Source organism: Syngnathus leptorhynchus, chromosome 17, assembly GCF_054491065.1.
Source record: "Syngnathus leptorhynchus isolate UIUO chromosome 17, UIUO_Slep, whole genome shotgun sequence".
Classification (NCBI taxonomy): domain Eukaryota; kingdom Metazoa; phylum Chordata; class Actinopteri; order Syngnathiformes; family Syngnathidae; genus Syngnathus; species Syngnathus leptorhynchus.
This window is the reverse complement of record NC_141211.1, coordinates 7,444,927-7,469,787: the sequence shown is the minus strand read 5'-3', so window position 1 is coordinate 7,469,787 and position 24,861 is coordinate 7,444,927. Positions and strand designations below refer to the sequence as shown.

General features: G+C 43.1%; 2 protein-coding genes across 7 annotated transcripts; one reads left to right on the top strand and one right to left on the bottom strand.

The window, feature by feature from the left end:
- Positions 1–1,231: 1,231 nt before the first annotated feature.
- LOC147043544 (serine/threonine-protein kinase PAK 3) lies at positions 1,232–19,619 on the bottom strand. Of its 4 annotated transcripts, none has more exons than XM_085936834.1 (18): positions 19,301–19,619; positions 15,815–15,997; positions 15,054–15,267; positions 8,162–8,355; positions 7,990–8,090; positions 7,731–7,884; positions 7,603–7,640; positions 6,596–6,658; positions 5,467–5,625; positions 5,216–5,390; positions 4,911–4,974; positions 4,528–4,576; positions 4,324–4,436; positions 4,047–4,164; positions 3,629–3,728; positions 3,348–3,544; positions 3,111–3,248; positions 1,232–2,982 (listed from the first exon to the last, which is right to left on the bottom strand). In XM_085936834.1, the coding sequence occupies exons 4-18, from the start codon at positions 8,331–8,333 to the stop codon at positions 2,893–2,895; spliced, it is 1,731 nt and encodes a 576-aa protein (XP_085792960.1). In that variant the 5' UTR covers positions 8,334–8,355; positions 15,054–15,267; positions 15,815–15,997; positions 19,301–19,619; the 3' UTR covers positions 1,232–2,892. The 4 variants fall into 4 exon arrangements, with proteins under 4 accessions (XP_085792960.1, XP_085792959.1, XP_085792963.1 ...); XM_085936833.1 differs by having other exon boundaries at positions 5,467–5,628; positions 19,301–19,618; XM_085936837.1 differs by lacking the exon at positions 6,596–6,658.
- On the top strand, positions 19,020–24,812 carry mepcea (methylphosphate capping enzyme a). 3 transcript variants are annotated; one of them, XM_085936829.1, is made up of 6 exons: positions 19,709–19,738; positions 20,372–21,910; positions 22,001–22,090; positions 22,191–22,409; positions 22,489–22,612; positions 22,706–24,811. In XM_085936829.1, the coding sequence occupies exons 2-6, from the start codon at positions 20,420–20,422 to the stop codon at positions 22,738–22,740; spliced, it is 1,959 nt and encodes a 652-aa protein (XP_085792955.1). In that variant the 5' UTR covers positions 19,709–19,738; positions 20,372–20,419; the 3' UTR covers positions 22,741–24,811. The 3 variants fall into 3 exon arrangements, with proteins under 3 accessions (XP_085792954.1, XP_085792953.1, XP_085792955.1); XM_085936828.1 differs by lacking the exon at positions 19,709–19,738 and adding an exon at positions 19,020–19,688 and having other exon boundaries at positions 20,372–22,090; XM_085936827.1 differs by having other exon boundaries at positions 19,707–19,738; positions 20,372–22,090; positions 22,706–24,812.
- Positions 24,813–24,861: the final 49 nt, after the last annotated feature.

Genomic DNA, 24,861 nt, shown 5'->3' with positions numbered 1-24,861 from the left:
CACTTCGGAGGTATCGCCACCTCTCGTGCTCACAGTTCGCGCCTGTGCATGGGCGTCATTGGGGCCTTTTGCACCAAGCGTCCTCACAGGCCAGACACACACACACACACACACACACACACACACACACAGACGCACTCATCAGTTCACTGTCACACACACACACACAGACGCACTCATCAGTTCACTGTCTTATTGGAGCCCAAAATGAGGGAACCCTTGGAGTGCAGAGGGTGTGCGTGTTGCTTCTTTTGTTCCATTTGCAGAGTGCAAAACATCGACTGATACATATTATAAAGCAACCTGAAATGTCTTATTTTTAAGTTACATCATTTGAAAAAAAGGGGGGGTTGGTGAGGGGAGAGGGGATGGTTCCCTCTTTCATATTTACATACATACATACATTACATACTGTACATACAGTGGATACAAAAAGTCTACACACCCCTGTTCAAATGTGGTAGAAAAAACAAAAATGATTTGAAGTTTCTAGCTTTAACTAATATGGTTGCACAAGTGTGCACACCCACGTATGTGAGGCTAGATTCACCTGATTAGGGATATTATCAATCGTATCTGAAATCATGTTACGTGGGAGTTAGCACACAACTGCCTCCATTTTAAGTGCCTACGATTAACTCAAAATATGTCAAATTATCCTGACTTGTTATACAATTCAGTTGTCCAGATCATACAGCAAACGCGGAAACAGTTTCTAAACGATTTGCCATTGCCTCATTCTGTATGATAAAAAAAACAAAAAAAAACATTCAAAGAGGGGTGTGTAGACATTTTGTAACCGCTGCATATATCCTAACAATCTTAACCTAAGTGAACAATGAGACAGTGTACAGTTGGTTGTTTAACATGCATGACTCGTGTCACATCACTCAATGTTGTAGACCTTTGCTGTACAATGAAGGTACAAAATGTGTCTGAGCAATTCCCCACACACCTCGATGTCAGGACGGAGGACTTGACTGAGGTAGCCCTCGGAAACTCACAATTTATTAGGGTGAAATGTCGCACAGAGATAGGAAGACAAGAGAGCGCAGCGCGCACTCGGTGGTGTAGCTACATGGGGATACACCAATAAAAACAAGTCTGGATACTGTATGGTATTTGTGCCGGGATTGGTGATTGTTTCAAATAAAAGGCCACCCTTTACTTTGTTTAAACATTAAAATGAGGAATATAACAATTGCTAGCTTCCCAATTATATTATGCACAATTTTAGTGTTGATCAGCAAGGTAATAACCAGCTGTTTAATAATGTATCTTCAGATTGTGACAATAATATTAAACATGCACACACACACAAGAGCGACATCACAACCGATAGGTAGTGTTGTTATTATGATTGACATCAATGATTGGACTGACTGAAAAGTCCACCAATCACAGCAAAGTCACAGAGGGAGAAAACATTTTAGAGACCTGGACGGAGGCTTTTTGATGGTCTCAAAAAGTTGAAATAATAATAAAAATAATAACAATAATACCAAGAGAAAGGGGACATAAAAAGTTGAAATATTGAATATTAATTGCACATTAACATTATGTATTCAATATTTCCACAAGGATTTTTGAGGGCATATTTTTGGCATTTAGTCCCAACGACAATCAAATATTTTTCAGCAATAAAAACAACAAATAATTTACTTATTCATTCAAAATTGATGTTCAGGAGGATTATAGTAAACCATTTTAACGGGATTAAGTTAGTTTGTTTAACTGTCGAGACATATTGAGCAATAATGTACAAAATAAAATTCATGCAAACAAAAGATGCTACTGAGTATTTGTACACATTTTAAAATAATCAATGAAATATTGTAAATATTATATGAGGTACAAAATTGGCAATGTACTTGCATGCTAATTTGCAACTAAGAGCGGCTTAGTAACATAACAACCCTGAATGTTAAAAGGAGTCTTAAAGCATATTGGATCAAGGTTAAATATGTCCTTATACCATATTGAACAACACCATTGAATATTTGATTTGATTTAGATTGATTTGATCTGAAATGGGAGCCAGTTTTAGGCCAGATTTGAAAAATGACAAACACTTCACTGTTATTAAATAAGAGCAATGCTAAGCTAAAATAAAGCAGGATCGATGAAGAATGCTCAAATCCAACTTTGGTCAGGTAAAATTAATTATGACTTTCCCCTTGTAACTGCACTTTTACACACATGCGCACGCACGCACGCACACACACACACACACACACACACACACACACACACACACACACACACACACACACACACACACACACACACACACACACACACACACACACACACACACACACACACACACACACACACACACACACACAGCTGCTATAAGCACCACCACCAGTCATATGAGCACAGTTTGGGTCCTTGAGTGACACTGTAGATGGAGGCATGATGTGTTTTCCACACGGATGACACAAGAGGAAGAGGAAACTCTACCAAAAGCTCCTCTTTGAGGGTCTTGCCCCCCCCCCTCCTCTTTTTTTGGTTTGGAAGCAGTTGTACACCCCTCCCTACAGATGCTAGACATTTGTGCACACTCACTCACACACACACACACACACACACACACACACACACACACGCAGACAAGTGACAGACATCTCTACATGTACAGAGTGCTGAAAACGTAAACAAAAAGGTCTTTTTAGCAGCACGGTGCCGAGAGGCTGCAAGGCCGCCGCTCATCTGACGTTTGTACGGGTGGGCTGGGGTCGGTGCCGGTGGGGGGGATGACGGCGTTTGAGAAGGGGGGGGGGGGGGGGTCACAGAGATCCAACCAGCAGCCCCCCCCCCCCAACCACCACACATTGTGCACCCCGAGCAGGGAGGGCGCCGGCCTTGGGTGAGAACAGAAGATGCCCGCTAGCGACTGCTGTTCTTTATGGCTTCCTTGGCAGCTACAATCAGAGGCGTCAGGCTGGACAGAGGCTTGGCCAGCTTGAGGAATGAATGCTGGGGAGGAAAAAGAACATAACGTAATCGAAAGATGAGGACAATTGCGAGTCAAGCACGAACAAGCTTTTATTAGGGAACCAAATGTAGATTCCATTAGCCTTCTATCTATTATACTTGAGTTTTACCTGAAGCAGCTCCTTGGCAGAACCTCTGCGGTCCACATCCATCTCCAGGCAGCGATTTAGGAAGTCTCTGAAGACAGACGACAGTCTCTCTGGGTTCTGAAGCTCGGGCGTCCCGTTGGTAGCTATCAGGTACAATGCCTGCAAAGACGGACATGATCAAAATGGAGGGAGGAAATGTAAATAATTTATCTCCTTGCCTGTATGGTTAATGAACCTCCTTTTTCAGACAATTCTTACCCTGAGAGGATTTTCATTCAGATATGGAGGTTCTCCCTCCACCATTTCAATGGCCATGATTCCCAGAGACCAGATGTCCACTTTTGGGCCGTAAGCCTTCCGGGTCACCACCTCTGGTGCCATCCAGTAGGGCGTTCCCACCATTGTACTGCGCTTGTTCTGCTCTGGAGTTATCTGGGCGCAGAAGCCGAAGTCGGCTGTTGGAAAAATCCATCAGTGACATTACTTGAAATCAACTTTTTTTTTTATTTTTTTACCTCAGATAAGAATCAACAACTTACTGAGTTTGACAGATCCATCCATTCCCAAAAGGATGTTGTCACTTTTTATGTCTCTGTGGATCACCTGGTTGGAGTGCAGGAAATCCAAGGCTTGAAGACACTGATGAGAATACAAAGACATTTTTAATCTTAAATCAATAAACTGCATGGAATCAGCGGTCAGTCTTCTTTGGTGACTATCGCAAAACCACAAATCTTAAATTCATCCCAACAGGGCCGGAACGATTATGCTCGCTCCTTTTCAGCATTGATGACTATGCAAGATGTTGGAATGTGTCTGTGGGAATTTGTCTTCAGCCAGCAGAAACATCTGAGATGCTCGATTTCAAATGTTTCCATTTTCCATCTCTGAGTAAAGGTCATGTGACAGTTGGGAGAGAGGGAGTGTTGCTGCTGAGGCTTGATCTGCGTCTCTTACCTCTCTACAAACTGCTGCAATCTGGCCCTCGTCCATGCAGGTCTCAGTCACGACATCTGTCAACGAGCCTCCGGCCAAATATTCCATCACTACCCACAGTTCGTCTCCTACCAAGTAACTGATAAAAGCAGAATAGAATTATTTCCATTACCATCACTGTTCTTCATTCTTCAACAGCAGTAATGTAATCTATAAATAATGCTGATCAGCATAATAATGACACACAATCTGATTGAATGCACTTTAGTGCAGCAACACCATAAATGTAATCACTGACCTGTCCAGGTAATTCACTATATTGGAGTTTTTGTTTTCCCTCATCACCAAGATCTCATTGATGATCAACTCCTTCTTGGGTTGCTGCTGAAGGTTCATCTGCTTGATGGCCACCTATTGTGGGTAGAGAGATGAAAAAACAAAATGTCGTTCACAACAATGAACTATTAATATTTGAAGAATTAGAACCACAATCGTCACTTACCTCTTGGCCGGTTGCTATGTCGATGGCTGTATACACAGTGCCAGAAGCGCTGGAGACAAAGAAATGATATCAATAAACAGGTAGATGATTTTATATGATTGATTAGGCGTAAAAACAAACAGGAAGTACTCATCAAAATTTGCAATGGAACTGTTAAGCTGATTTAATTCAATTTAATTCAATGACAACGCTTGAGGGCGAATTCAATTTGAAGTTGGCACATGACAATGATTCACAAGACCTCCAGCGCATCACATTTCCGACTTAACCATCAGACCAGAAACAAAGGCCTGATTTAATTTTTAGACATGCTAATAATGTGAGGTCACTATTGTTAAATGTAATAAAACCAGGTTTCCATTTTAACGCACACACACACTTACCCTTGTCCTATTTTCTCAAAGCGTGTGTACTTCTTTTTGGGATCCCCCACACTCACGATACTCCCTGAGTCAGAGACAAAACACATGCATAATGATTATGCGTGTTGCGTGTTACTATATGTGTGGGTGTGTAAATGCATAAAAAAAAACATGAGTGCATGGCAAATATCCTTTGCCTATCTAATTTTTTAAATTAAGCCAAAGCGTTTTCATAGTACAATTAAGAAAGTGTCAAGTCACTTGTATGCTCACTGGTCATATTATTAGGTACACGTGGCAAGAATCATGTCTGTAAAGACACATACTGAGTCTCTCCAGAATCTCCTCATCTGTCATTTTGGACTTCTTCCTCTGGCGGTCAGTGTGGCGATACATTGTGCTCGATGTGTTGTCGGGCTGGACCTGTGACTCGGGTGGGGTCACAACCTCTTTGATGGGAGTGGGAGGCTTGGGCGGGTCCATGACTGAACGCGTGTAGATCTAAAAGAGATCATCATGGCAAGGTTGGATTCTGCAAGTTTGGACTGTGCTCGCTCATGCTATAAATCAAACGCACAGATTTTGTGTGCTCGGGTCGAGGTGCAATGACGGGAGGAAGTTCGTCGTCGTCATCCTCCTCCTCCTCTTCCTCCTCCTCTTCTTCCTCTTCCTCCTCATCCTCCTCTTCTGACACAGGGGGAGCAATCGGGGGTTCTGACGTAGACGTTTTGGCACCCTGCTGGATGGAAAAACATGTATGACATCATAAATCGTCCCAAGCCAATGAAACCCAAACCGGAAGATGTGCCAAGTTTGTTAGAATTCATCTTATTAACCTAAAAAAAAAAAATCCTGGAAATGAGACATGTCATTTTATTAAATGTGGGAGGAAAATGAAGCAGCGCAATTGTCAGGCACAATTGCGCTAAAGGGCAGGAAAGTGTTAGCAGCCGACTAAGAGCTCAAGGAAAAAGGTGCACTTTTGTCAGAGCGGGGTTAGGTTCTGTGTGCCAAGAACCGGGGATGACAATGCACTTTCTGAGGGCCACGCTTACGTATTCCACTATGCTAAGTGGATCAAACATGCTGCAACATTGCAGTAAAGTGCAATGCCTCGATGACCTGCAGACAACCTGAGGATACCTTTCACCAAAAATCGACATTAATATGCTTGAGACAATTTTATTATGAGTAACCCCGCCACCCCATCCAAAAGTCAGTTAGCCTTAGATCATTTTCCTCTTATGGAAACATTCAGGTTCATGTCATGCATAAATGAAGCAGTGCAGCTTAATTCTGGTGGAAAGACCCGGTGCTTCGTTGAAGCCCACTAGGCCTCTGACCCGCTTCAAGAAGGATTTGGTCAACAGTGCAGTGCACAAATTACAGTCTGAATGTTTCTAAGTAGGGATTTTTTTTTTTTTTGTCTTTCAATTAAAAAAAAAAAAAAAGGCCATGCGGTTATGTCGTCAATGGTGATGAAGTTACAAGGGAGACTTTTCAAAGTGAGTCGGAGAGAACATGCTTCTAACTCATACAAACCCCTGACATGATGAATTCATCAAGAATTAACCAATGACTGCAGCCGCCATGTCAGTAGAGAGTGATGATATTTTTTGCACTCGCTTAGTGGGCATAATTTAGATCAAATGATTGGCCCTTGAAAGCCAATGCAGAGATGTGCAATAGTAATATGGAGGAGTTACCTTGTCAAATAATGCGCTGCAGGTTCTAAGGCTGACAGGAGGCCCAGACGACAGCAGTCGGTTCTGAATGTGAAGGTTGAGAATGGGAGGATTTACTCAAAACAAACCCACACAGTGTTGAAGAGAGAGTGGACTGCAGGGGGGAGGGAGGGGCAAGGGGTGGGGGTCACTGCTGAGGGATGGACGTCTGTAAAACTGAGCTCCGGATGTGGCGTGATGAATGAAGCACTACTTTGAACTTCTTTGCTTCCACTTTTTTTTTTTAATAGTTCTGCCTGCTGGACACACGAAGATCCATCTATAGCACAAGTTCAGAGCAGAGTCCATCGCTCGGATCTGCCTCAATACGTTTCATGGGAGGCTCTAGATTCAGGCGCGCTTGAATCCTGTCTGCAGGGCAGAGAACCAACGCAACCGTCTTGAGACGCCCTCATATACGCTCTCGCACGCAACCTCTTGGGCTTACTGCCACCCTCGCCTGCCCTTCGCTGGCAATATCCGCGCAGCAGCCCTGCATGATCCCAGCCCGCTTGGCCCCGAGGCGGCGAATCCCCACTCGCCAGACTCGGATTGCGCTTCTTCACCCGGCTGGCTGAGCGGGTGTGCGGAGAAAGGCATTAAAAGCATAGATTACTCTGGTCAACGCTAGAAATGAGGTCAGCCTAGCGGGAGTCTTTGCTGAAGCCGGGCTATTGTTTGTATTTCAAAATCTAGTTAAGTAGATCGGAAAAATAAACTAGGAGCAGCAGTGGTTCTCACACAAGATCAGTTTTGGAGTGAAAAATGGACTGGAGTCTGGAATGGCTGCAAAGGGAATTACTGGGAAAGTATCGAGTGGAATGTGCACTTTTGCCCATGAAAGGGAAATGAGTGCACTCCCATAGTCACTTGGATGAATCCAGTGCACAAAATGTTAAAACTTACCTGTTGGGCTTTTACAGTATTTGGGCTAAAATATGCTTTACTTTATTGAAGACTTATTAAACCATAATTATAAAATAACTCACCAGAGTGTTTGCTGCTATATAACCATGGGCTGACTTGTCTGAAATAGAAAAACATGATCTCATTCAAATACTGTGGATGTCTTGTATTTTTTGGTCTTGAAAATTGTTTGCATTTTGGAGTTCCGTACCTCCCGAGGTGAAGCTCATGTACTTCTGGTTGTTGACTGTCTCTTTTGAGTCGTAGAACTTGAGGACATCCAATACAGCCTGTGGGTTCTTCTTCTGCTCCAGCTTGGTGATGTTGGAGGTCTGTAGGAGACGCGCCCATTGCTCCGGGATGCCCTGCAACCAAGTAAAGGGAGTTCATTTCGGAGGTTCAGACTTTTATATCAATTAAAAAATCAAATGTGATGTTTCTTAATGTTGCTGTTGAAATTTGAGACTCACTGTGAATTCTCCCGTTACTGCATCAAAGCCGACATGAATGGTGTGTTCAAAGTCGGACGGAAGGGATATCTCGGGACGCTCCTTCTCCTTCTTCTTGTTTGCTATGGGACATCATGAACATTAGTAGGAGCCACTCAAAACGTGAAGGTGAAACGAGACGACGGGTACTCACTCTTATCACCTCCGGGGAAGATGGAACGCAGGCGCACCTTCTTGATTTTCTCTTCAGGAGCCATTGGAAGCGGTTTAGAGGCGGGATTCACTGATGAAGAGTCTCTGGAACTACTGTTCATTCTCAAGGGGGGGGCTGGTGGTTTCTCTTCAATATCGACACTATCAGACATCTTTAGTAGCACTCACAATGTCCTAGAAAAGAGAAATGTTTTTGCAAAGTCTATGCAGAGAACTCTGTAAAATCTTAGCATTTGGTAGCACTTCCTGTTTCCTGTACACAAAATGGTGCCAAAGGTCTAGTGATGTACACGACACAGTTCCTTTTCTGGTCAGCTGCTTTGTGAGGCAGCGGAATTGGGGTAATGTGACTGTCACATCAGACAGATCACATTGCATACACATGCGTGGAACAGTTCTTGGTGCAAAGTGGTCTGCGCTTTGGCCTTATTTATCATTCGAACAGCAGGAACCTGCTTGAAGAACCAGTCTTGTAAAGTACATTGAAATTTCTCCCACTTGCCAACCTCCAGATTTTTAACAGTCAAATTTGTTTTCCATCCCACTAGAATGTGAAACTCCTTCACTGCCTCGCCCTGAGGCCAAGCCCATCATGTGCGGTACGATTGTCCCAGAAAAGCGGGCCAGCCGGGGCCGCCCCCATCATAGAGACCTACATTATCAAACAAAAGCCACCCCCAGAGCTCTTACGCAGTGAGCACTATAAATCTAGCGAATCACAAGTAAGCCTTTATGATGATCTAAAACTATTTCATGTGGCTTTTCTTTTCATAGGACATAATGGCTCAGCCTCAGAGAGACATTTCTGGCTTTAAGGATTTTGATTTAAAAACCGAGGCACAGAACAGATTGTCTAAAATCGTTCGGCAAGATGCAGAATTAAGATTCTGGGGAAGTACGGGGATTAGTCCAACCCCTGATTGATTAATTGATAAGATGTCTGCCAGTCAGGAAGTTTGGTGCAAAAGCAGTGTCAGTTTCAAGGGACACCAAGGAAGGACATTATAATCTTTCATCTCATGTGGCTGTTTATTACAAAGCAAAACCTTTGGAACAAAGGATGCCTTTAAAATTCATTTCCATTGTTGCCTACGAGTATGAGAAGGGCAAACTATAATGGAAATGTTGAGCTCATTAATATATTTTTAGAAAGATATTTTCTAGTTGGGTCTGTGACAGTGTTTACCGTCTAAAGCCGTGCGGTCCGTCTGACAACAACGGGAGGTTGGAAGCCAGACCATTGTATCGTCACTCAACACAGTGGCGATTCTGATTAGGATTGCATTTGTGAAAAATGTATTTCCATCTCATGAAAATGCAGGTGGAAATGACATCACACTGCCTAACTGCTGAACTTGTGAATATCACATGACCAAATCCAGAAAGTAGGTAAACCTTGGCACTTGGTACCTGAGCCCTTCGGCACTGTGATGTCATTTTTTAGTCGACAGCAAGTGGCTGTACAAAGCAAAATGGCCGTCCCGTGAGATGGATAAAAACATGTATTTTTCTGCTTAACTCATAAATGTAACATTAATCATAATACAGTGTATATAGTATTTGACTCACCATCATCGCATGCAACTGATGACGATATCATTGTGAGGAGTGGTCATGACCCATGGCTTATGACAAGTGCAACTGAGATACGATCAATGGGACATCACTATCTGGTCACCAATTACAGAGGGAAAATTGATCGATAGTAACAACACCACATAATGAACTCAGCTGACATGCACATGACTCTCACTGTATACCTTGCAACATATCATGACCGTTAAAAAAAAAAAAAAAAAGAACATAAAGACAGGATGCTTCTTTTGGCACTACAGGAGAAAATAGCTTCAGATAAAGCATGCAGTCCCAAAAAGTCATTATGTTTACCAGACCTTAGTGTGATGAATAATCAGCATTAAACGATCAAAACATTACTATTTAACCTACCTGATGAACAAAGGCAGCAAAATGGAGGGCTCAGACCTCTCTAACATGGTTGAGCAGAGGTAAAGGATAATGCCCCTATCATAAGAAAATAGCTTGCAAGCTCCGATTTAAAAATCGAGTGATTGTGTCAGTATCCTTTGCTAACCGTGCTATCGGAAATGTATTTAAAAACAAGCCTGACACTTCAAGATTCAGACAGAAATTACTATGAATGTTTTCACATTTCCCTCTCATGTAAAATTGATCTCACCACGCGGAGCTGGCCTTTCAAACATTAATGCTGAATTTGAACTGCTAACTCAGGAAGAGCCTCTAATCTTGAATCCATGGCCGCCCGGTAATGGCCTCGCTGAAGAGGGATGGGTCCTTAAAGAGATGGGCGCTGGTGTTAGCCCGATGCTTTGAAGCAATAGTTGGGACACATTTGTTGAGAAACTTGTAAATGTCTATTTTTAGCGGGTTTAGTCCACGCCTCTGAATATGCTAACATCTTGTATTGCCATAAAAGGCCTATATTCTGTCATAATATGCCAACTAGAGCATGATTACACAATATCAAAGGCTAAACTAATGGATTGTCTGACCGCGTGCACTTCTACTTTAATGTCCTGAGCCCTGAGCTGAGTTCTGACGACTTCTATTTTGCATACTTCTTGTCAGATTTCTTTTTTGCAAAAACAAACCTGTAGTAAACTATCATCCCTCAGTCGCTCGTTTGCATGCAGCGCCGAGCACAAACATCTCTAATCAGTTAGCAGGGGGCTATTATTAGTCACTAGCCAGATGTCACTGTCTGATCTTCTTTGAACCGATTGGGGCCTTTTCAAGGATTGCCTCAAATTTGTGGAAAGCAAGAATTTCATCTTCTTCATACAGGTGGCCTTAGTTTTTCCTGGCTGGTCTCCCTATTCCAGTTTTTTTAAGGATTCAGTTGATGAGCACATACGCTTGAGGGATAACGTCCCTGTGATGAAACCAACTGAGAAAACTGGTTAGTCCACTCTGCAGACTAATTTATTCACCACCAAACTCTCTCATCCTCCCACCAATCGCCCCCACCCCCGCTGAGGAGCGGTGAGAACCCAGACTGTCTGCCATTTAATATTTAGCTGCATGTCGCTTTATCGTACTCACACTCGCATAAGCACACATAAGACCACACATATCTTAACAAGCTATTTTGAACGGCACAAGGTAAATTCTCTCTCCCTGTCAAGTAGACAACATCTGTAGGATCCTGAAAGCATTTTTGGCGCATTAACATGACAAGTTGTCTGTTTGGAAGAAGCAACAATTCCTCCGTAGAGACACGTTATTGAAAGCTTATCGCGGTGATAAGTCTTTTATTTTGACAGGCAAGAAGCTCCCCGTTGTGGAGCTTTCCATTTATTTCCATTTTCAAGCACACTTTAAATTCAAAGAACTGGTCAAAATGAATTTGATTCACAATAGTGATGTGTCATCACGCAGGCAGCAGTTCCAATTAGTGGTCATGATTGGCAGCAATAATGCTACATCACAAATGAATGCATTTTCTTGCACAAGCATGCTGTAATGCCTGTTTTGATGAACAGGTGTCGTCATGGGTGTGCTTCAAGTCACAAACTGCTAGACAACCATGTGCAATCAAGGTGTGTTGTTGTCGGTTGCGTCATTGACCTGTGACAAAAAAAACAAAAAAAACAACCCAGAGTGCAGCAAGAGCAGACAGTGATGAAACGCTGACCAATAAACTTACACGCGTGTGTGAGCAGGAAAGCCAGGAGCATAAATATAACAAATTTATTCTAATGAGCTTAGGGACAGGAAATAGATTTGTAACCTACATTTGCCTCATGATAGTAAGACCCCTAAGGCAGTGTTTTGGGTTTATTTGTGTATTTCCACTCACATTCGAGGAATAGATGATTGAAAAGTAGAAAAGTGCTCAATATGGTACGGTCTTATAAAACCCGTACGTTGAATTACATGAAATTGCAACTAATGTAGTTGGTGTGTGAGCACTCTCGTGATAATCAGATTGAATCAATTTTTAAAAAAAATGCTGGTTATGATTCTAGTCCCCTTCCCCATACACATTCTAGTGAGCCTCATATTAGCTAGCAAGTGAATTAACAAAGCATGGACACAATAGTTGCACCTCCTTACAGCTGAGAAAATAAACAGACCTCTCTGGAGGCGATCGAAGCAACAGTGTGCGATCTTCCCTTTCACCTGCATTTGCAGAGCTCAAATCATACGCTCGCCAAAACGGCTTTTCGGGAATTAAGAGCAGTTAAATACTGCAGCTGGAGCGTGCAGCGTGTGCAGCTCTCATCCGCTGTAATTCAAAGTCAGTGCTGTCAAAAATGTACGTTTACAACACACAGGAAACTCAAAAGTGAATCAACGAGAGGGCGTTTGCAGTCTTTCTCTGAATTCCCCGAATCGATTCCCTGGCCTGTCCGAAGTGATACATTCAAGTTTCGCCAGCCCCTCCAAAAACGCCTGACCCAGTGAAACTTGCTAATCTCTTAAACCTCTTCCAACTCTGCAACATTTCATCCTTATATTCGGCACGTCTCAGTTCATCTCTGAGTCATCTTCCAGTTAAAGGGTGTTGCATCTCTAACTTTCCAGAACGTTGAACCCTTCCAAGAAAACCCTGTGGACTGTCCTCAAAGTGAAATTTACAGCTGGAGTTTGACGCATCGGACTGAAGCGTCTCCGACAAACAAACGAATGCGAGCGCATTGTAAGAAGCGGCAGACATCAAGTAGGCAGATTATGACTGAAGCTGTGTCAATGTGTCAGTGTGTGTCTCCCTCCATCCATCTCTTGCACTTACTCCCCCTCCCCAGCGTGAACAAAATGGCCAGATGGCTTCCAATCCTACATGCTAATCCATGACACACACACACACACAGTGACACACCTACGACAATACACTGCTGGAGTCAGTCAGTTAGCCCCTAAAACAAATACACACCCCACCTAACTCCTGCATTGATAGAAGACACGGGTAACTTTACGAAACAATAACGCTATCCAGCAGCAACTCTCACCCCGACTCCAACAGATGGAGGCCTCCATGTGCGTGTATCAGATTTCAGAAAGTCCACTTTAAGTGGGCTGCAGGCCAAGACGATGTTCTGCCGCTTTTGTTAGCCGAGGCGAGGTAAGAGAGGCTGCGTGTGTTGGGTTACATCGGCCGTAATGGAAAACAGAAGGAGGCCAAAGAAATGCAAACACAGGAAGGGGAAAAATAGGCCATCATAAAATCAGCCACTATTTGATTTTATTCTTTAAATGGTATGGAGAGCAAAGCTCTGCCAAGGTCAAACAATCGGAATTTGGCATAAGGATTCATATTTGGATCACTTCTAAGACAAATCCCAAAGCAACAGAGAAAGACAGAATTTATCAAAATCTGCAAGTTTAGTGGAGACTGAAAGTTGTTTATTAGCATAGCGCTAATAAGGAATGAACTGACACACATGCATCATAACTCGTTTGTTCTCCTTCACTCGCACAGTTAGATTTGTTGACTATACAAACGGTTGAGTGGCCGGTGCAGTTTTACAACTCTTTGCAGTAAGGCATTGTGTCAATCGGACATCTTACCTTTTGCCTACTTGTTTTCAGCAATGAAATTTTCATGAGTTGCATGTAACCTTCAGAGACTACAGACACAGACTGAACGGAGTGAATTCGGGGGTGGAGGGCAGACAGAGCTCAGTTCCTGTGCTAAATATCTGAAAATGAAGGCTTGACGACTTTATGAGCACAATGAAGAGGGAAGAGAATAAATACGTCTGTGTCGACGAGCTCGGTAGGTCTCATCTTCAACTGGGACGACTTAATATTGCCTTTTTAAATGTGAGGCCAAGGCATAACTGTGTCATTATGTTGTTAGAATCACAAAGAGAAGCATCCACTGAATATCAATATATACAGCAGACCAATGTTAGCAGGGAGTAACACCTTCTGGAACCCATCCCCCAATTCTCCTTGTTATCATCTCACCCTCCCTTCCATCACTGGGTTGACTCCCTAAAATCTCCCTCACGCCTGACAGCTAGACAACAGGTTTCCCAGCAGGCCTTGCGCCTCACAAGTCTCACAGACGGACGGATCGCTCACTTTGGCTCAGTAGCACGAAATGGTGGCGGAAATGGATTCATCTGGGTCCCATCCGTCCAATCGTGCTCCATCGATGGGGTGTGGAAGAATCTGGAGGATAGCGGCTTGGCTCTCACAGGACCGGCACCCCGCCCCCACTCCCATCCCCAAAGAAGTCAGGTGACCAGATGTTGTATATCTGCTTGTCAGTGGTGCCGCCATGAAACTGGTGCACACGTCCATGTCAAAGCCAGGAGACAGAGGCATGTCCCAGCTTTGTGTGGATAATTACTGAGCCCCCAAAAGACATTTTTCATCCTTTGTGGTGAGGCCTCAACGCAGAGGTAACAAAAGAGCATCGGTGGGCATATGAAGCATCCGCACATATCGCCGTCAAATTCAGGAGTCTTTATATTTTTGGGGTTGCAACTGCAGCTGCTGCCGGCCTACACAAATGCCACTATTGATTAGAAACACCTCCCCATCTCTAATTTGCGAGGGGGTGCACGCTCTCGCCATGCAGAGTTGATGAGATGCAGAGGAGCGGAGGTGGGGGCGCAGATATGGGATGGTATTAAAAAAAAAAAAAAAGGGAACACGTCAAGCCTATTTTAATGAATGCAGTCAGCGGATCCCGCTCGAACATACTGCAGATTAAACAGCTGCTTCCTTAGCCGGGCCCATTGCAGACTGGAAGATGGGTAAAAAGGGCTACAAAGCACCCCGACATACATAGTCCCCCTCCCTCTCCCGTCCTCCTCCTCGCCTCTTCTGCCTCCCCCTCTAAAACATCCTCATATTGCATACACACCCAAGGGAATTACCTGAAATATGTCTTCACATTCTCTCGCTACGCGTTTCGCCTATGAGCCATTACCATCGTCTTCCGTCCTGGTCCTACTGACGGTTTACGGCAGGATTGCCATTCTCTTGTCAGACCAGTTCCTGACCCTAAAGCAGGCTTGTTCAGCAGGCTGGCTGGATGCTTCACTGGCTGCGCTTGTTCCCTAGCTCGTGACGTCATCCGCCCCGTTCGGCCTATTGGTCGATAGGATGAATATTAAAGAGAGAAGCAGGTCTGAGGGAGGAACCAGCAAAGAGTAAGACACTGTTGGTTTTCTGTTTGACAGCCCAAGCCTGCTGAGTGAGACGGTCGGGAGGGCGGGACAGAATGACCATTTTTGGCTCTTTTTCTTTTTATGCGTTGAAAAAATTATAGTAAATGAGTAACAATAATAATACAAAGAGTACACCGAATACTAGCCTATTAAATAGTATACTCTCTATTCAGTATATTTTGTGGGTTAGGATTAAAGTTAGAGTTACCCGAACCCCATTTCTGAAGACCCATTTATATGCAGATGCTGCCAAATGATATTCAAAATAGAATAAAAAGCTTGAAATATGTGCATGCACGTCTCTATTTAATAAGAGCCAAAAATAGCATTCTATCAGTTTTCCTTTATTGCAGGCAATGTCATCTTTTCAGCTGTCGAGGATTCAGAGGCAGGCAGACATGGCAACCAAACGCCTGGCCGTATTTGCTTTCATTTGCCTATGATGTCATCTTTTTGCTCAAACTCACCTGTGATTGGCTGAAGAGCGCAGCATCTGCTGAGTCTCATGGCTAGCATCTAGCTCAAGGTAGAAACCTCACCAAGGCCCTGTGGATCCTGGCCGGTTGTCATGACAACGCCTGTAATGTCGACACTCCGTGGTGAAGAGCAACATAGCTGTTCAGTAGACAGCATTGACTCGAATGGAGAGCCTGGAGATTTGAAAAGACAACACCGTGAAAATGTACATTTTATAATCAGCACTGCAAATATATCTCTAAATAGTTTTTATTCATCCTAAACTTCTCAGCAAAGGTCCATGTGTTTAATCTTAAATAGGTCTAAGATATAAAGCAGATGAGGTATAATCCGACACGCATCTTTCTTTGGCATATCTACTTTTTGGAATGCTAAGCTTAAGCCATGACTGAAAATATAGACAAATGCAATTTTTATTTGCTAGGACAAATCCAGCATCGTAAAGTAGACACAAGAGGTGGACAGAACAACACAGGGTAGAAAAATACATGATTTGCTCAATCTCTTATAGATACAAATGGATAAAATAGAATCAATAGATCTAATGATGGAACTACATTGAGGTTTGCTATGGGCAGTCTATTAAATGCGCTTCATTTTACTACATCAGATTAACCTCTTTAAGCCTTTCACTGGTAAACTTGGCATGCAGAACATAATAGGTCACGCTCATGCATGCTACAGCTGCATCCACAAACACGACTACTTTTAGTGTGTGTGCGCGCCCATGTGTGTTAGCACGACAGATTACCACCCTGCACCCCACCAAAAATAAAAAAGGAATTTAATTGAGGTTAGTGGGCCTCTATGCAGTTGATCACGGGTAAATATTGATGTTTTTTTTTTCTCACTGATTGTCCAAGTGAAGCGTGGGCAGTTGAGCCTAGTAATGACAGATTACAGCTTCATTTGAAACGTAGTGCACTTAATATTTCAGAAGGCCTTGCCAAGTTTTGAAATTTAGGTTTTCTGGCACGTTTCAACCTGCTGCATCAAAGAGGATAACAAGGCTCAGAGGGAGCTAACACGAAGCATACCTGATGCATGTGAATAGAAATGTGCTTGAGAGAATGGCATTTGCCTATTAGAATAAAAATCACCAAATGTAGACAAAGATCAGAATCTTTTGAATTTAATTCCTCTTTTATACCTCAAAGGACATTCGGACGATGCTGGGATGACCTTTTGAATATAAAAGAGTAACAGAGAGGCATGTGGAGCCTCTTTGAAAAGACACTTTAATGTTCATGAATATACTCTAGTGTCATTATTATGCAGTTGGAAGCATCATCAAGAGATGTGAGCTCACCGACCAGAAATGGTCGTCGTTAATAAATAAAATAAAAAGACATTTTTATGAGTGTCATTGTAATGTTGAAATAAATAGATCAAGATTTATGTCAGTTAGTATAGATAGCATGTCAAACTGGCACAGGATCACCTATCATCTCTGTGGAGGCGACGCAACACCCTAGCCATGACAACCGAAAAGCCCCTCCCTCTGACAGCTGGCTTATTGTGCGCCGTGTCTCTGAAGCGGCCTTGTTTCCCTTTGCTTGACCAGTTCAATAACTAATCTCAATGCAGCCGGCAGCGTGGGGATTGGAAAATGAGGAGGCTGATCCAGTATACTGAGGTCACTTTATGATTCATTGACCAGTCCAAAAATGTGCATGCAACTTTGCTGGAGAAAGTCAATGCCAATATTGTTGCTTCCTATATTGCACTACTATCGAGGTCTTGTCAGATTTGCTGCTTGAAAACTACAGAATATTTCAGTGCAGCAGCCAGTTTAGTTCATGAATTAGTAACCTGTTGTTTTTTTTTTTTTTAAATCAGGGCTTTCTCTTTCTCAGTTTTCAGATGAATAATTTTCAACTCGTATGATTATATTAAAAGGTTATCTCCGCATTATCCGGTTTCTTTCTCCAGGACTGCAGATGACATTTTGATCTGCCACATCATTGTCCCGCATAACAACAGTCTTGCAAAGGGTCACCAAAGGATCTGTCTACTTCCTTTGAGTCACATCACAGACATTTGAAAAATTTAGCAGAAGTAAATTTTTGCAGAACATACATGGTGATATTCGCTGGAAATCAACATGTTGTGATTGTCGCGCAGGATCACAAAAGAGCATTTGACTGTCAAGTCAACGGTTACTTTGAATGACATCACAAGCCTGACCAAGCCTCAAAGGCAAACTAATGTTATGGGACACACACGCCATGCTTGAAGCCTCCCACTCTCTTCTGTCACATGAAGGCTAATGAACAGCAGGCTGATGCTCTTGATGCAAAGCGCTTTTTTTTTTGGGGTGGGTGCACAAGGGCCGCGTGTACTCGCCACTTTCTGCTTGGACACACACAAACAAAAGAGCATGTCTGGAGTGCTTGGGGCCCAAAGCCTGAGGAAGGGCAGATGGTGCCCGGAATCGAGGGCCGCACCTCTATTTCCATGAGAAAAGACACTGACATAAGCGGGGGAACAGGTACCCTCTCCCCTTTTCCCCCCTCTTTATGGAGATTAGAGAGAGGGGCACATTTACCCAACGGCGTCACTAATTTGGAGCCCAATTAAGAACAAGCTGTCAGATCAAGGGCAGAGAATATCGATGTCTGATTTTTTTTTATCTACCCTATGCAGAACTATCAGTAAATATTTGTTCAAAGTGTAAGTTAAAACAGCCTCCTCTAAACACACAAACATGAAAATAATAGGACAAACTGATGTGGAGATCATAATTATTATTATAATTATAATTGCAAAGTTTTACATGCATAATCGTACATTGAAAATTACAAAATTACAATAATAAGTACTTCGAGATGTACTTACAATCAATGAGTACATTCCAGAACAAGAAAGCGGAGAAGACTAGCTTGCATGTGTATAATTTTCCTAGATCTATTGTTATTGTTTTTTGTTTTGTTTTACATTATTTCGATATTTTTTCATATAATGGCATTTTTTTGTTCATTCTCAATTTGCAACTTATGATGTGTTCTATGGTATTTACAGCTGTTGTATGTTCAATTTATTCAATAAACGTGTAAATAAAAAGGAAGGTAGCCTTAATACACATTCGAACTGTCAGGGTGTCTCCCCCTGGTGGCCTTTTGTAGGAAAAACAGTATTCCTTTATTGAAGTCCAAAGGCTAAGTGAAAATAAACAGACAAGACACCATGTCAGTGATGTCACAGAATATTAGACTCTCCTTAACGTTTTGATTTGAATGTCACAAGATATTATGCTTTTTTTTATGTACGTAATGGGAATAACTTTTTTCTTACTCTGGCAGTGTTAATTAATTAATGGATATTGCAGGGAAAAAAGTTTGACATAGAGAACAGGAGCGCCATTGAAAACATAATAAACCCTAAAAGACTGGGAAAAGTGTATCCATAGAGCTTGTAGTAGTGATATTACTGTCCATATGGTGATCGTGTTGTGGGTCAAATAGGTTGCTGGTTACCTTGGATCAGGCCGGCCTCTCACCATCAATCCGCGCCGAACTCATGTCCGCCCCCCGCCGTTACCTTGAAGCTACCTACATCCCCTCGCCCGGATGCGCCGCCATGCCGACTCTAACGCCACTGTCATTTATTCTCTTAGCTGCCTGACACGAGTATCTAGTTGATCGCGGACGTACCGTGGTGGCTCTTGCCTGTGTTGTGTACTAGAGCCCACACCACGTCCTGACTAGCGCAGACACACGCGCTGTTTATGTTGTTATTATTACCATTAATATGTGTTTTAGCTGCGTGCTAGCATCGATGTGGTTCCACTTGTATGCTAGTTAGCTGCTAGCTAACATTAGCTCGGCTAGTGACAGTCCAGCCGGAGGCGGGGAGAACTGCGAGGTGAGTGTATTATTTTGATGGTGTCCACTCTCTGGACTGTGATCGAAAAGGTGTACGTTTTTGAAATATACTTCGAGTTACACGGTATTCTTATGGCGTTACGAGTCGAATTAGGCACTTTCTGTGGTCATCGATGTATTTTAAATTGAACGTTTATTCGACGTTGGCCCGGATGATAGGAGCTAACATGCTAACAGGATAACTGTCCAGCATAGTGGCTCGAACTTTTCCCCCCCATATCATTAACCCCTGCCCTGTCTTAAATGCCACACAAATGTAATCTAATAGTAGTTAAGTTTAAGTGGGAAAAACAAATTATCCTCATAGATTTTGTCAGGGAGACCACTGTAAAGATTTATTTCTTATGTGTTGTTTGTAGAATAAGTATATTTTATGTTCTTGTTGGATGTAGCAACGTGACAAGGTTTCCCCCCCAAAAATGACACTTTCAATTTTTTTTTGTCTGGTTGAATATAATGCACTAATAATATTACAAATCAGATTTTGGAAAAATAGGATTTAGAGGAGTTTATAGTGCCCACTACCCAATACATATTTCAGAAAATTCCACATGCACCTGTCACATTACAGCAGTGACATTACACTAGTTGTCAGGATTACCGTTAAAAATGAAATTGTTGCTTTTCTGACTTTTTCCATATGATCTCTTTGCTAACTTTCAGATCCAATATAAGTGTCCAAGTCCAAAGTGGCTCTGGAAATCAACCACAATGTCTGTCGACGAAGACACCGTAAAAACCGCTAGCCCACAGGCTAGCTCAACCTCGTCTCTGCAGCTTTCAGAATGTTCTGCAAGTTGCAGCGGCGCATCAATTTTAGCGGAATGCGCAGCCGAGGCTGCTTCTGACTTGGCGGCCTCGTGCCCGGTCCCAGGCACCGCCGCTTCACCCAGACACACCAACACAGTGGACACTCTGAGCCACTCTGATGGCACTGGGCCAAGAGCCAAAGGGAACGAAACGAGCATCAATCGCAGGAATAACTTCCATAACTCCAAACAGCATCAACAAATGAGAGTGGCAAAGCGTCGCAACACATCCAACTTTAGTTTCAAGCATCCGAGTTCTGGTAAAAGGAGACGGCGGGCAAACTCAGAGAGTGACTCTGTCCTGCCCACTAATTTCCTCCTGGGTGGTAACATTTTTGACCCACTAAATCTCAACAGCCTGCAGGATGAGGAGGTCAACAGGGCGCTGAATGCAGAGACCCCGAAATCATCTCCGTTGCCGGCAAAGAGTCGAGACCCTGTGGAGATCCTCATCCCCAGGGACATCACAGATCCTCTCAATTTGAACAGCTGCATAGGAGATAGCAGCTTCTTGGTGTCCCCTTTGAAGAGCGGTGGAAGGAGGAGGCATCGCAACAGGCATCATGGTGGCAGCTTTTCAACCCAGTTACACGTTTCAGACTGTGGAAAGAATGAGGTCAAAACTGGACACTCTGTGTCATTTCCCGGTACGGTAACACGTTCGAATCCTGACATCTCTAAAGTATCAGACAGAGTCTCCGGTGGAGAGGGCGATTCTCAAGACCACTCTGCAGACGACTCGTCCAACTTAAAGGAAGAAGCCACGTCCATGTCTGCCGAAGATTCCACTTGCCTTCCGGTGGGGGCCAACCAGCACACGGGCAGGCGCAAGCGTAGGCGCAACTCTGTCAAAATGGAACCCCCTGTGACTCACTCCACCCCAAATGCAAAATCTGTACCCGTTGAGCAAAATCATAAACCTGGGGGATCCAAAAATTCCTTCCACACGCCCAAGAGTGGAGCCAAATCCGCTGCGGGCGGTCGCCAGCACCAGCATCCCCACAAACAGGCCAGGGAGCAACAGAAGAAGAAGTTCCAGTACGGCAACTACAACAAATATTACGGTTACCGCAACCCCAGCGCAAGCGAAGACCCACGGATACACATCCTCCGTCCAGAGTGGTTTGAAGGGAAACGTGTGCTGGATTTAGGCTGCAACTCAGGCCACCTTACGCTCTACATCGCCAAAACCCTCCGCCCCGCCCGCATATTAGGTTTGGACATCGACAACGGGTTGGTGCACGCCGCCCGCAAGAACATCAGGCATTACCTCTCCGAGATGCAGATGCAAGAGGCCAAGCACACGGAGAGCAGGGAAAACGGCAACGCGCTGCAAGGGGATGGCGGCCTGGCAGAGGTGGCCGGCGACAAAGACTCTTGCAGCACGGAACAGGTCAAGACCCGACAAGATGGCAAAACAAAAAAAACCACGCACGTATTTAGCGATCAGGCCGGGAGCTGCTCTTTCCCTCTGTCCCTGCAGATTTCCCGGGGGCCCATTGCTGCACCTCCACTTACCGAATCGTCCACCGCAAAACCCGGGGAGTTCCCTGCTAATGTGTCCTTCATCAAGGTAAAATGGCGTCCTATGTAAACTGAGCTGATTATTATTTATTATTTATAAACATTACAGGAGGCAAGTTGTTGAATGTTTACTTCTCTTTTTGCTTCAGGCCAATTATGTGCTGCAGAACGATAACCTGCTCTTGACCCAACGACCAGAGTATGACGTGATTCTGTGTCTGAGCGTTACCAAATGGGTTCACCTGAACTGGGGGGACAGCGGCCTCAAGCGACTCTTCCAGAGAGTTTACAGGCATCTTCATCCCGGAGGCATCTTCATCCTGGAGCCACAGCCCTGGCAGTCCTACATCAAGAGGAAGAAGCTGACGGTAAAGACAGAGAGGCTTTTTATTGGAAGACTATTTTCTATGGATTAATCAAAGGAATGTTTTCTCTCCCGCTTACTAGGATAACATCAACAGAAACTTTAACAGCATTCACCTCAAGCCGGATCAATTTTCGTCATATCTCACCAATGAAGTGGGCTTCACCAGTTGTGAGTTTCTCGGGACGCCGAAGAGTTTAGCAAGAGGTAGTGAATTATTTATTGGTTTAAGAAAAAAAAAAATCTACATGAAGTTGTTCTGCATTTTGGTTTGATGTCATGATCAACTCCTTCCCTTAGGTTTCCAAAGGCCAATCTACTTGTTTCACAAATGAGCGCTTCTGCCTTGCGAGGATACGGAATGTGAGTGACCACACAGCCAGCTATTAGATTGTCCCATCGGTGGCATAAACTCTTGACAAGGAACTTTCTTTAAGAAGGGGACCAAAAGCAGGATACACTTTTTTTTTTTTTGAAAAAGAAAAGACTCTTACTCTTGATGTTCTGTTTTTGGCACACGTTATTTCAAAATGAGGCCCAGGAGTTGACTGAATACATTAAAAGTCAAAATACCCCTAAAACACGACCAATATGGTCAGTTAGCAACCACTAAGCCCCAGTGGCTAGTTGACATCTTCCATAAAATGTGAACAGGGCTTCTTTTTTCCATGTTGCTTTAAGTGTCGTCATAATTCTAAGTTTGGGAGGGTTATTGTAATACTCCATTCTAACGGTAGAAGGCGTAACTGAGACATGATGCTGGCCATTTGGCAAGACGGATGGCCAGCCTGTTGCCATCTTGTTGGTAACATGCCACTGACACCACAGCTCTACTTTTACGTTCTGTTAATAATCTTGTGCTCATGAATGTAGAATTAAGCCGCAAAGGACCCATGGCAGACTTGCTACAGCTTCTTGAACCCACTTTAAATCCGATATCTGGCAATTATACATATTTTAAAAGTAAATTAATGCTCTCTGAAGTGATGACTAAACCAGACAGTACCATGCCTTGTTTTCACAAACACAATTGTATTGTAATAATCTGCAGTTTTAGCTGCTGCTAACTGTTTTATGGGTCTTTTGCACTTGAATTTTTATGACAGCATGTCAGCTGTTAATGTACGAGCAGCTGTCAGTGATGATTGTATCTAATAATTGTTAATTCATTGCAGCAAGGCACATTTATTCCCAAGGTGATAAATAATGTATATTTCTGTTTCAGTAAGTGATAATGTTACATCAGTTTGGAATTTTCTTTCACTTTTGTCATTGTTGAGTTTTTTTTACTACTTATTGATTAGTAGTTGCATTTGCCTTTGCACCCTTTTTGTCAAAGGAGTTTTTTGTTTTGGATTCCCCCCAAAAAAGGATCACTCATCCATTTGCTGATCAATGTAAATTTCAATTGTTTGCTTTTTCTCCCCTAGAAGTCTCATGGATGAACAATTTCATCAGTTTTCAATATAAATTGATTACAAGGAGCATTGGTGTCAAATTAATGCACTTGTTTTTTTTGTCTTCATTCAATATGCTGTGGACCTGTATTCAGTTTATTTGTTTCCAAATTCAAACACACCCCCATCAGGTTCTTTATTTCATGTTAAGGAACACAAAAGATAAGTTAGAAATGTAATTGATCTCACCAAATAACATTTTTTTCTGCTAAGCTTAGACAATCGAATTCTCAGGCATAAATAAGCTCTCGGCTGTAAAACCAAGGGGCAGTTACATTTCATCAATAATTACTTTTTCCACCTACAGCACACATCAAGACTTATATCTTTGTTAGTCCTTAACGTGCGCTGTGATTGCACCTTACTGTCTCAGCAGTGGTGTCTCTGAAAACATCACAACCAGGTATCCAAGCTAAAGTGTGTCTTTACTGCACATAGCATTACATGAAATATATGCACTGTAAAAAATGAAATAAAATGGAAAAAGAACGAGTACCCCCATAGGGATTCCCCATACACACACAAAATAAGATCCTCCAGTCGCACAACAGATAGAGGAACTCAAGGGGTGTATGATTTTTAGCTGCATTGTATTTCATGTTGAATTTGCACTGATGACTTGAGGGAATAAATGTACATTTCTGCAGGAGACGTTTGTGTTATCTTTGAACTTGGCATACTGTCATCAAAGTCAACCTTTGTGCAACCATGCTGGTGTAAAACTTCAAATGATGTCCCCCCCCCCCCCCAGCTGTCACGTTAGCAGAGTAAAGATAGACAGCCTGGTGTAAACAAGTCTGTGGGGGTCTGCCGTTTTAACGTTGGGTCACGTTGTACAAAAATGCATGACACAATGCCGAGGCTCTTGTTGACAAATAGCATCCATACTTTTGATATCCGTTATGCCCTAGGCCGTCTTTAAACTAATACCTTCACTCTTACACAGGTGACCAATAATAAAAAAGTAAACGCTAGTGTTTGTAATTGATTGCAACTCGT